General features: G+C 45.1%; 1 protein-coding gene across 3 annotated transcripts in view; it reads right to left on the reverse strand.

Moving 5' to 3' along the window:
* Positions 1–13,409, reverse strand: part of GNAO1 (G protein subunit alpha o1) — a 230,376-nt gene that overhangs the window by 132,587 nt on the left and 84,380 nt on the right. For all 3 annotated transcript variants that reach the window (XM_038753350.1, XM_038753349.1, XM_038753351.1), the window contains exon 3: positions 6,470–6,611. In XM_038753350.1, coding sequence (XP_038609278.1) covers positions 6,470–6,611 — 142 coding nt within the window. The remainder of the gene's footprint in view (positions 1–6,469; positions 6,612–13,409) is intronic.

Below are 13,409 nucleotides of genomic sequence, written 5' to 3' on the forward strand. Positions count from 1 at the left end.
TGGAATGTGTGTTACAGTGTTGTGCTGCACTGTTCCAAGCACTTAGTACAGTGCTCTGCACACATTAAGAGCTCAATAAATATGATTGAGAAAACCCAGGACCTAAGAGGAATAGCTGAGAAATTTTCCTGGAATTCTGAGACTGGTCAACTCTAGTTGGGATCATCTAGAGATTATTCCTTTGCAGTGACCTTGCTTGGGATCTCTGCTCCTTTAACTCCACGGAGGAAAAAAGAGAGGTGGTAGTAGTCGTGACATTTAGTGTGAGACAGTGAGTGAAATGCATTGTCCTACGTACTTTGGAAGTACAGTTTATGTCTTTTCTACTTACCTGTTTCTCATGTCCCAGACAGACAATTCCTGGTCTCATATTTGTTCTGTCTCCACTAGGGCCATCCAGGAAGGATCCCCAGTGGTTTTCTTTCCACCTTCCTCCCCTTTCTCAAAAGCAAGCAGTATCCTCAGAGCCAAGAAAATGTTCTGTCAGGCCCCTTCCTTAAAATAATTTCACTTTCTGCCTGGCCAAGGATAGACAGCACCTTTTAGGTCCATTTAAGAAAAAAGCAAATATTATGAAACGTTTATGATGACAGTCCAAAGTGCTAGTTGTAAAGGAAACTCTGATCTACAATGGTTTTTAAGGCAGAGGATTGGCCCAGTCATCACATTGACAATTGGCAAATATTTAAGAGAATGCATGTGGAGATGTCCATGTGCATATCTGCAAGGGTCCGTTTGCTATATGGATCCTATAGGCATGAATATGTGTTCACTAACCAAAGAAAATTCTCTAAAATTTCCTAATCCTAGACTTTTTTTAATGGCATTAAATGGTATTTAATGGTATTAAAGTGCTTCCTATGTGCCAGGCACTGTGCTAAGCTCTGGCTCACAGTCTTAATCCCCATTTTGCAAATGAGGTAACTTGGTCACAGAGAAGTTAAGTGACTTGCCCGAAGTCACACAGCAGACAAGTGGCAGAGTCGGGTTTAGAACCCAGATCCCTTGACTCCCAGGCTCTTTCCACTAGGCCACGCTGCTTCTCTTATTTCCCAATATTTCCTGCTCCTTGCATTACATCACTCAAAGTCAAATCTAGGAGGTTGTAACCATCCTCAGGGAGGAATGAACTGGCTTATCTGAATTTTATAGATATTGTCTTGGTGTCCTTCCCTCTAATGGGCTCAGAAAACCTATTCATTTTCTGTCCATCAAACTAATCTTGATCAGATGCAAACACTCACACTGACTTTCCTCATTTCCTTCAGGCTGCTACCTGAAGAGTTCAGCTCCCTTATACAATGACCCTGCTCGGTATTTTACAGTGATGGATGTTAGAGAGTGGCCTAAATTTTGCTCTAAAAAAAAAAAAAAAAAGGCATCAATGGATAAGAGAGAGAGAGAAGGCAGTAATACAGGAAACACAGTCTGCTCTTTCTGGGCTGGTCAGACCCCTTCACCCGATCCTGAGGTAACAGGATGAGGGCTCTGGCCCCGCATGGTTTGGCTCAGCGTGCCAATTTCATCCATCAGGACAACCGTCAGGCTGAGTACCTCCCCCCACCCCCCCTCAAAAGTTCCTCTCCTTCCACCGTGCTCCTCTAATTGTCTCTGTGTCAAGGAGTCTCTGGGCACCAGGTAAGGCGAACAGCTCTTTGGTTCTAAGCCAACTGGATCATCAAGGTGGAAGGAAAAGGGTTTCTGCTCCTCCAACCAATTTCTCCCCAACCCCTGCTCTCAGACCCTTTCATTTCTGAGGGACCCCCCCCCCCCCCCCCACGAATCTGGCCCTGGTCTGAGCCCCCTGCACCTGTTTTATGATAACCCAACACTTCAAAAAGCCAGAGCGGAATTGGAAATCTTGATGAAAACTTGTTTTGTTTGTTTCCCCCCACCAATAAGGTTAAGAAAGACAATGGGGAGAAGGGATGCTTCTGTACTGCAAAGGCCTGGGTTCACAGACTGGACACACAAACCAATTATCACCAGCTCTACCGCTGGTGGGGGGGGGGAAGAGAGAGAGAAAGAGGGAGAGAGAGAGACAGAGAGACAGAGAGAGAGACAGACAGAGAGAGAGAGAGAGAGGGGGGAGAGTAAGAGAGAGAGAGAGAGAGAGAGACAGAGAGAGACAGAGAGAGAGAGAGAGCACGCACAAGGCACTATTGCTTCACTGCAGATCCTCCCCAACAGAAAAGGAGCAATGAGAAGCAGCATGGCCTAATGGAAAGAGCCCAGGCCCAGGAAGCAGAGGACCTGAGTTCTAATCCGGGCTCCGGCACTTGACTGCTGTGGCACCTTGGCTGGTCACTTCATTTCTCTGTGCCTCAGCTCCCTCATCTGCAAAATGGGAGATTCAATAACTGCTCTCCCTCCTATTTTGACTGTGAGCTCCACGGGGGACCTGTTCAGCTTGTATCTACTCCAGCGCTTAGTACAGTACTTGACACATAGTAAGTTCTTAACAAATACCACTATTATTATTAATAATCATCATCATAATAATTATTATTCTCAATAATAACAGCCACATAAGGACATTCTGACATAGGCCATATTCGCACAGCACAAGTGGTATTTGTTTTGGAAAGGGGAATTTTCCAACAGGGGCTAAGTTGTTTTTTCTTTTTTTTTTTTGCCCTGTGACTGCCCCAGGGAAGCCGCCCTAGTACAGTGCTCTGCACACAGTAAGCATTCAATAAATACGACTGATTGAATGAATGAATGAATGAATCACCTCAGCGCCCCTCTCACATATGGTGTCTGAGCCACGTACCATCAATGAAACAGAGCCTACCCTGGGACTCTGACACAAGTACCAGAATGGGCATCGGAAACTTTCCTGCCCTTTTATTCTCAAATGGAAAATAAGATAGTAGCATCATTAAATGACAAGCAAAGCACACCTTGTTAGAGCTATTAAAACAAATGCAGGGTCTCTGGCAATTTTTCAAGTCGCGGCTGTTTGATTCAAGCACCTATGACCATTGAGCCCAAGAGATATTAATTCATACATTGAATTGTATTTATTATTATTATTATTAACAATAATGACATTTATTAAGTGCTTACTATGTGCAAAGCACTGTTCTAAGCGCTGGGGAGGTTACAAGGTGATCAGGTTGTCCCACGGGGGTCTCACAGTCTTAATCCCCATTTTACAGATGAGGGAACTGAGGCACAGAGAAGTTAAATGACTTGCCCAAAGTCACACAGCTGACAATTGGCGGTGCCGAGATTTGAACCCATGACCTCTGACTCCAAAGCCCGTGCTCTTTCCATTGAACCACGCTGCTTCTTATTGAGCGCTTACTTTGTGCAGAGCACTGTATTAAGTGCATGGGAAGTACAAGTCGGCAACATATAGAGATGGTCCCTACCCAACAATGGGATCACAGTCTAGAAGGGGGAGACAGACAACAAAACAAGTAGACAGGTGTCAAAACCGTCGGAATAAATAGAATTATAGCTATACGCACATCATTAATAAAACAGAGTAGTAAATATGTACAAGTAAAATAAACAGAGTAATAAATATGTACAAATATATACAAGTGCTGTGGGGAGGGGAAGGAGGTAGGGCGGGGGGGGCGATGGGGAGGGCAGGAGGAGAGGGAAAAGGGGGCTCAGTCTGGGAAGGGCTATGAAAGACTCAGAGTCCCTTAGAAGAAAGATATTTGAATAAGTATGCTTTACCTACTTTTCCAGGTCCTAGTTTGTTTAGAACTTCATGCACCTGGTTCAAAACTAGCCTTCACTTTTTGACAATGATAAAATTGCCTTCATTTGTCTAAGGCTTTAGCCACAGAAATGCAAAGTGCTTTCCTGAATCATCTCACTAGTCCTTCCCACACCTCTGTGCTACAGGCAGGGGGACAGGTACTATCTTCCAGAAAGAAGACCCGGGATCCAAACTGGTTAAGTAACTCACTCACAGTGGGAGTCAGAGGCAGAGAAGGGATGAGAACCACCATCCTCAGTCTGGGAAGCGGCGTGACCTAGTGGAAAGATCGTGGGCCTGAAAGTCGGAGTGCCGGATTTCTAATCTGGCCTTCGCCACTTGTCTGCTGTGAGGTAACAGAGAAATTAAGTGACTTGCCTAAGGCCACAGAGCAGACAAGTGGCAGAGCCGGAACTAGAGCCCAGGTCCTCTGATTCCCAGGCCTGTTGTCTTTTCACTAGGCCACGCTACTTTTCAAGCTGTTTTGGGGAGCCTAGGCCTTGGCTCCTCCCTGCCCCCTGAATCAATGGCCAGCGGGGCAGGGCGGATAGCGAAGGCCCCCGCACAGAATGGTCTTCTCTCCCTGTGTCCTCCCCCCTCTACTCCCCCACATACAGCTGAGCCTGAATATACGGCATGGAGACCCAGTTTGGGGAACACTTTCAGGCAGCAGGGTGGGTGGCAAACATATCTAGGAACTCACCACGAGGGCCAATTCAATCTGGCACAGGGGATCCTGGTGGAGGAGCAAGAACCCCTACCCTCTGGTCTCTGAATGCCCCTACTAGCCCACCCTGGCTTTTTCTTCATGGTTGCCAAGGAGCCTGCAGCATGGCTCTGGGCATTGCGCCAACAAGAGGCCCTGCTCAAGAAGGAGGAACTGTGCTACCCACTGAATAATAATAATGATGGATTTTGTTAAGTGCTTAATATGTGCCAAGCACTGTTCTAAGTGCTGGGGTAGATATAAGGTCAGCAGGTTGTCCCATGCGGGGCTCACAGTCTTAATCCCCATTTTACAGATGAGGGAACTGAGGCACAGAGAAGTGAAGTGACTGGCCCAAAGTCACACAGCTGACAAGTGGCGGAGCTGGAATTCGAACCCATGACCTCTGACTCCCAAGCCCGGGTTCTTTCCACTAAGCCATGCTGCTTCTCATCCTTGGGATGCCAGGAGCAGGGGCTTGGGAGTCAGAGGCTGTGGGTTCTAATCCCGGCTCCACCATTTATCAGCTGGGTGACCTTCGGCAAGTCACTTAATTTATCTGTGCCTCAGTTTCCTCATATGTAGAATGGGGATTAAGAGTGTGAGACCCATGTGGGACAATCTGATTACTTTGTATCTCTCCCAGGGCTTAGAACAGTGCTTGGCACATAGTAAGTGCGTAAAAAATACCATAATTATTATTACTATTATCAAGTTACGTAGAAGCCCAGGGACTTAAGAGAGGATCTGTTTAGTACCAAGAGCAGAATTAGAAGGTCACCCCAATTTGGACTGGGAGACTAGAATTAAGTTGCTTTTTATGTAAAGAACCAATCCCTTACTCAAACTACAGCCCATCCTTCTGTGATGCAGCAGAAAAAAAAAATCAACATAACGCTATCCAAGCTGCAACATTTCATTAGTCAGAGCCCCGATTACTGAGCTGCTCCATCAGTTGGCAGGGCCAATCCCTAAATGGCAATGGCTTCATCCCTTGGTAGTAGGACTTGCGCATAAAAAATTACATTTTCCATTTAAAGCCACCTGTCAGAGATGATTTATCAGACCCAGAGAACGAGGGTTTCTTCTAGGCTCATGGATATGAGCATTGACATGATAGGTGCACAATTCAAAACCAAGCCACTGAGTAATCAGCAGATTAATGTATTCAGTTCAAAGCCATCAATATCCGTTCCCAGAGTGGTTTAAGATCTCCATTAGTGCAGGTCTCAATGCAATAAGTCACTCTCAAAAGTACCTTTTGGGCTTTGGACTCCCTATTAAAAAAACAACTACTTTGAAATTTTTAGTTCCCTAAGGTATCTTTCCCCGCTGACTGAGGGAAATACACACTCCTATTTAGTGTTAGCAAAAAGCCTTTGTAGAGTTCAGACTTATGGTTAATTTAAATTCTTGCAAACAAGAGGTTTTTATATGCTTATTCAATACCATACTTAACACCCTTAGGAACTGAGAGGATTTTCTTTGCTGGGGGAGTGAGTGAGCTTTAGGTATTTAGAAATATCCCACACTAATCCCAGAGGGGCTGAAAATACTTTCTTTTGTGGAGGAAGTATCAAAGAATAGTCAATTCCAGCTTTCTTTTAACAAAGCAAATTGTCTTAATAAAGAAGAGCTATATATGGTAGCAGGTTTTTTTTTAACTTCTATTCTTCCTTGTTTTCTGTCACCTACATTTCCACTGCGAAGGTGATACTGCAGGGCTGAGATTTCTTCGTTTAACTAATTATTGAACAGTGGATTGGTCACCGGTTGCATTTCTTTATTCGTTAAGGAGATTGTGGAATATTACATGTGCCACCTTTATTAAAACCTTCCTTGGCCTAAATTATCTCTTCCAATTCTCTCCCAGGCCCAATTTCCATTCTATTTACAGAGTCAGGTGGATATATTTGCTTAAGGTGTGCAAATACCCCTTTTTTATGCCAAATAATCCACGAGGCAAGGTTCTCAGAAGGAAGAAAGTAGAGGAAACAAGGAGGAGAGTTATTCAGTCAACAGTATTTTTCAAGCTATTAACCTACCCTTCTTTCCTTGTCACCATATTCAATGCCCAAGGTATCCATGGCCCGGACGATAGCTGCGAGAGATTGAATAGTGTTGCTATAGACCACAGGCTTGTACTGCTTCACGTCTTCGCCGGAGAAACCATCTTCATGAATAATCCTAAATGAAAAGAAATCACACCAGGCCTGAGAATTGTAGCAGTAAGGTCGGATAAGCATCACCCAAGAAAATGAGGGAAATGTATCTCAGAAAGACCATTTACCAAAGCCTTAATGAAGGCACATCCCCTCCCTAAGCCCTCCTTCCCCCTTCCATCTTTCCCTTCTGCATCACCCTAACTTGCTCCTTTTATTCATCCTTCCTTCCAGCCCCACAGCATGTATGTCTATATCTGTAATTTATTTATTTATATTAATGTCTATCTCCCCCTCTAGACTCTAGCTTGTTGTAGGCAGGGAATGTGTCTCTTGTATTGTTATACTGCACTCACCCAAGCACTTAGTACAGTGTTCTGCACACAGTAAGCACTCGATAATTACGATTGACTGACTGCTTCATCTGGATATATTTTTTATAGTGAATACAAAAATAGGTTGAGACCCTACTGAGGTTCAATTGTTCCATTTTCCAGTAACATGCTGATTCTTGAAGTTGGGTGCCTGGATCCCCACCGAATGACTTATTGAGGTGAGGTTTGGAATCTCTGCAAGCCATTTGAGTTATTTGCTTCTGGGATTTATTACAACCAAACGATCAACATAGGTCAATGAATCATAACCAGAGGGGAAGAGCCAGACTTCATTCAAAAACAACAGCAAAGAGTTGAGTTTCATCAGTCAATAGTATTTACTGAGTGCTTACTGTGTGAAGAGCACTGTATTAAGTACATTCATTGGCTTGGAATAGTACAACATAACAGAATTTGTAGACACATTCTGTGACCACAAGGAATGTACATTCTGGAGGGAGAGACAGATGTTAATATAAATACATGAATTATTTATATAATAATAATAATTATGGTACTTGTTAAGCAACTATTCACCAAACACTGTTCTAATCACAGGGGTAGATATGTTAATTGGGTTGGACACTGTCCCTGCCCCAAATGGGGCTCACAGTTGAGGTAGGAGGGAGTAGGATTTAATTTCCATTTCACAGGTGAGGTAACTGAGGCACAAAGAACATAAGTGACTTGCCCAAGATCACACAGCAGAGAAGTGGCAGAACCGGGATTAGAACCCAATAATTAACAGATGTGTCAGTGTGGCAGGGCTGAGGGAGGAGTGACTAAAGGATGCAAATCCAACTACAGGGGCAACGCAGAAGGGAGGAGAGAGTAGAGGAAATGAGGGCATGGTCGGAGAAGCCCTCTCGGAGGAGATGTGATTTTAATAAGGCTTTGAAAGTGGAGAGAGTGACAGTCTGTCAGCTATGAAGGGGGCAGGAGTTTCAGGCCAGAGGGAGAATGTGGATGAGGAGCTGGCGGCGAGATAGACGAGATTGAGGTAAAGTGAGTAGTTGGCAGAGGAGCAAAGGATCACTTTCGACCAAGTGGAGTGGCAGTACAGTCCATTAGATGGAGTTCTGGATAGTCAATCTAGGGACCAGGGATACATTCCCAATTCTGAAGAGGACCTGGAAGAATCCTGGATCTGTTCCCCAGCTGTAACTTGAAAATGATAATATAATGGAAATGTGGTTACAAAAGAAAAAAACGGTTTTAAATTCCTTGGAAGAAAGGAATTCAAAATGTTATTATTCTAATAATGGTATTATGTTTATACACTATATGCACTACTAATACCATTGAAAAAGGCCTTGGTGAAAAAGGCGGTCACCTATCAGTCAGTCAGTCAATCTCTCAATTATTGAGCGCTTACTGTGTGCAGAGGACTGTACTAAACACTTGGGAGAGTACAAAACAACAATGAACAGATATATTCCCTACCCACAGTGAGTTTACAGAAAGGCACTGGCGCAGCAGGCAGGCAGAGGATGGTGCCTGGGAAGGAGGTGGAAATTAAAATGCATCCGCCCAGAGGTTTGGCTTTCCAGAAAGAGGAACAAAAAAACCCAAACAAAAACAAACAAAAATCCCTGCCCCACACCACTAATGCCCAGAGTGTTGGTACTGATGAGGCAGCCTGAAACTGCTAATGGTGCCCCGGGGACACAAAGGCACCGTGGGTAACAAGCTGCTGGGATGAGGAGCACCATTTTGCCTGGGGAGGGGATGGGGGTTTATGGGCTTATTTCAGTATGGGCCTCTTGGAGGGTCTGAGGCACCCCCAAGCTCTCAGGACAAAATAGCAAGCCCAGTTGGGTGCAAGAAGAGGCGGCTACTTTAACCTTTTAAATACCAAGGTATTTTTTTTTTTAGGGTGTGGAAGGAGTTTTTTTTCTTTAAATAGAAATGATGGGATACAGAGCAAGGAATTTGGATGGTAGGTTTTGAAAGCTCCAGGAAGCAAGAGAAATACATTTTCAAGGCATTGGGCAAGGGTGAATCCTAACAGTTACTTCTTCCTTGGATCAGAAAGATTGCCTTCAAGCAGGCCGAACGTTTTGTGAAGACATTTTGCTCGAGTGTGAGGGAGGGGACAGAAAAAGCTCAGAATAGTGACCTGTCTGACGCCGTTTTGAACCTCAATCTGGGTCAGGCAATTTGGTGCTCCCAGTTTTCTAACGAGGGTATAAACTGGATGAGGTATCAGAAGGGAATGGGAGAGAAATGTAGGAAGCACTTCCCAGGAATCTTTTTTTTTTTTTTGAGGTGGTGGTGTAGTGGGGTGGCGGAGTCATCCCTTTATTTTTTTTTCCTAGTCTTTAACGCAATGTCTACTCCACGGGCAGAGAAAATGTCATCTGAAAACCCACCAGGAGGAAGGGAGGCGGAAAGAAAGGGTGCAATTCACACACTCTCATCCAGCTCCCTTGTCACCCACGCCTGTGCTTATCTCCAAGGAATTTACTCAGTACCAATGAGGAGGTTTGCTTGAGCTGCCCCTCAGAAGCTGCTTCCCCCCTTGGTGGCAGCTGCCCTCAGCATATTCTCAGTGAGGAAGCTCTATGACTAGGTGCTATTTTCCTTCCTCTGAGCCTCTCCCCTCTCCTAAGATGGCTTCACGCTTTCTCATTCCTCTCTCTGGTAAAGGTGGAGGAGTACACCTTGTCCTCATATCCCCAGGCTGTGCTTTCCACCTTCACATCCCATCACTACAATTACTGGTTACCAGCCTCTTATCACCTCAGCATTTCTGGAAAAAGTCATTGCCCGAGTGTCCCAATGAGAGTTACCCCTCCATCCTACCAGCCTCTCTGTCCAGTAATACTTTCCCTGGGGCTGAGGGTGCCCGAAATCTCATTTCCCATCCTCAGTCACTGGGGACGCAAGCTCACTCCGATTTCTCGGGTTCCTTTCCACACTTCCTTCTGCTCCCTACATCTCCCTTCTCTCTCACTGCAGATCCAAACCACTCACCCTGGAGACCGTAAGCTCCTTGTGGGCAGGGATCGTGTCTACCAACTCTATTGGATTAGATTTTCCCAAGCGCTTAGTACAGCGTTCTGGACACAGCAAGTGCTCAATAAATACCACTGACTGACCTCCCACAGCACACCATCTGACCCAGTGTGTGCCTATTCCACTGCACTTCCCTCTCATCACCCACCCACCCTACATTTCTGTCTCATTCTGGAGTCACTGTCCCATAGTGGCCTGCCTCATTCCCAACAACATGGCAGACGCTGTCGCAGCTCTCTCCCTCTCTCAACTCCTATCCCCACAAATCTAGCCTCTCTTCTTCCGATGTCTCTGGTTTCTAGACAGCCGTTAGCTGTTCCAAGCTATTATGCCTCTCCTGGATTCCCTAAAAACCCTGCTCCCTCCTCTCCTCATTGTTGCCCTTCCTACTGCAGCATTGAGCGATCAATAGGATCACTGATGATGATCAGTATGGACCTGTTCTCACCAACTCTGAATTACTACCCTCTGATCAGAACCTCCTGTTACATTCCTCCTTACCTCCACAGATCTATCCCCTGCTGCTCAGTCTCTGGTTTCTAGACTGTCGTCAGCTGTTCCAAGCTATTAATGCCTTTCGCGGATTCCCTACAAAGCCTCTCCCCCCTAAAAAGCCTCCTCCTCCTCCTCTCTTCACTGTGGCCCTTCCTACAGAGCTCATCTTCCTTGCCAATTGTGTCCCTCCAGCGCTACGGCTCCAGCAACTCTCAGCCCTGGATCACCTCCCAATCTGCTTCCTCCACTTCTGTTCTCTGCAGTTGACCACTGTTGGTGGAAAAACAGAAATCAAGCTGACGGTTGCCATTTCACATTTATTCCCTTGCTTTAATTTTGTTCTTTTCTCTGCTAGTGTTTCTCCCTCACTGGCTCCCAAATTCACAACCCCCACTCACTATTTCAGAGAGTGCTGAGAAAATCCAGCTAGCTCATATTCCATGGGGAATTCATTGACATATCTTACTATTTCCCTGAGAAGCAGAGTGGCCCAGTGGATAGACCACGGGTCTAGGAGCCAGAAGACCTGGGTTCTAATCCCAGCTCTGCCAGTTGTCTGCTGTGTTACCCTTGGGCAAGTCACTTCACTTCTCCATGCCTCAGTTCCCTCATCTGTAAAATGGAGTTTGATACTTTGAGCCCCATGTGGGACATGGACTGTGTCCAACCTGGTAAACCTGTATCTACCCCAGTGCTTAGTGCAGTGCCTGGCATATAATAAATGCTTAAATACAATAAAACAAACAAAAAAACCCTAAAATTAAAAACTTAAGGTTTGAATGAGGCACCTTCTAGATGAGCTCCAAACACTTAACATCCAGAAACATTTTAAAAATGTCTACATTATCAGCAGTCAATCATATTTCTTGAGCACTTACTACATGCAAAACACTGTACTAAGCACTTGGGAGAGTACAACAGAACAGAGTTGATACACCCATTCTCTACCCTCAATGAGTAAGGTGACAGAGCAAATGGAAGTTCACTAAATACCTTTCCCATGAAGGTCTGGGGTTTAGGGCTGGTTCACAGGCCTCTTGTCTTTCCCCAGGATCTCCTCCTTACCTCAGGCCCTTTCTAGTGGGCCACGCCAAAGCAGAAGGTAATTTGGTCTTCCCCAAACCTGTCAATTCCACAGCTTTCTCTAGGGAGGTCCCAATGTGGTGCCCAAAGAGTCCTAATCCAAACCTGGGATGAGGAAAATCTCCTAAGAATTGATTCTCACTTTTTGCTGAATGGTGTTTCATTTGTGCACTCTGCCTCCAACTGAGTGAAGGGATTTTCACCTAATTCATGTCCAATTTGTAGATTGGATCAGCTCCTTCACTGGCCTTCATTACCCTCTGACTGGCCTCTTAAGAGGCAGCAGGCCAAAGCCTGGGCACCAGTATTTCCAGTCCAGACCAACCTCTCTCTCCTCCCAGAGAAGAGAAACCTAAAGACCAAGTTACACTGAAAACCATTGTCTTTAAAACATTCCTTCCTTAGCTGGACACTCTCAATGCTCATGCCTGTGATACTGGAATTAAAAGATCAAATTCCCTAGATGCTTTCCTCACAACCTTGGGAGGAATAAAGGAAATACATATGGGTGAGGCTTCTTATATGAATTAGTAAACCCTTCTCTTGCCCAGCCCCTGGTTTCAGGTGTACATAAAGCCAAGAATTAGGAAATACGAGCAAAATCCATTAGATTTTGTACCAGATCTAAGTACAATACTCCAGTTTCTTCTGGAGCACAAATCTCCAGATCCAAAATTCTGCAAATCTCACCTAACTCTAAGCAAAGAAGTCAAAGACAAGCTTGAAAAGGGGCCCTGTGTTAATATTAACTGAATAGGAGCCTGGCTGGAGGCAGGGCTGCCACCACGGAGGAGAAGCATTCCAAGAGAGGGGGCAGGCTTGCTGTACTATGCAAAGACTTCCCGAGAGAAGGAGAGAAGGAAGAGGAGGAGGGGAGGGGAGGGAAGGAGAGGAGAGAGAGACATTTTGTGCTCCCTATCCTGTCCAGCTTCCCCAGCATTATCCCTTTTCCTCACATCTGTCTTCCTCTTTTTGCTTGTCTAACTCCCTATGACTTCATTACCCACTTTCCTCCCTGCAAACCTGAACTGCTGTCCTCATTCCAATGTCACTTCACTTCTGTGTTCCTCAGCTACCTCATCTGTAAAATGGGGATTAAGAATATGAGCCCCATATTGGACAGGAACTGTGTCCAACCTGATTAACTTGAATCTACTCCAGCGCTTAGTGCAGTGCCTGGCATTCAATACGTACTTACCAACTACCATTAAACAAAATGAACACACCTTCAGGTGGATTGATTCACAACTTCTTTCCCCTCTAGACCGTAAGGTCGTGTCTGCTAATTTTGTTGTATTGTACTCTCCCAAGTGCTTAGTACAGTGCTCTGCACATAGTAGGTGCTCAATAAATACTATTGATTCATTGATTCAAGCCCTGTAAGCCCTATTCATCTCCCTCTTTGAGCTTCAATCCCCTTAGCTCTGGTCTACTAGGCCAGTTCAACCCCACCTAGAAAAGGGTCTTGAGAATTCTGCTCTTTACAGCTCCTTGCCAAAAGAAGGCATAGAGAACGTAAGGTGAATCCTAGTTTTCTTAAAAACAGCAAATTAAAAAAACAACCCCAGCATAAACCTGTTGCAGTTGGAGACACTCTTTTTAAGTAGCAGAAAAGAGAACTAGATTTAAAGACTTCAGGCCTGATCATCAGCCCCAGATATTAGAAACACATTTAATTCTTAACATTGAGCCTGAAGCTGGAAACCTGGTATCACTGGATATGGAAATCATGAAGAGGGAGAATTTCTGAAGCGGAAATGGAGAAGTGGGAACGGTAGAAACCTAACAGACAAACAGAGCCTATTCAAGCTTTTCTCTTTTCTTCTCTCTCCTTCTCTTCCTCTCCCCATCAC

The sequence above is a fragment of the Tachyglossus aculeatus genome, chromosome 11 (genome assembly GCF_015852505.1).
Source record: "Tachyglossus aculeatus isolate mTacAcu1 chromosome 11, mTacAcu1.pri, whole genome shotgun sequence".
Taxonomy (NCBI): domain Eukaryota; kingdom Metazoa; phylum Chordata; class Mammalia; order Monotremata; family Tachyglossidae; genus Tachyglossus; species Tachyglossus aculeatus.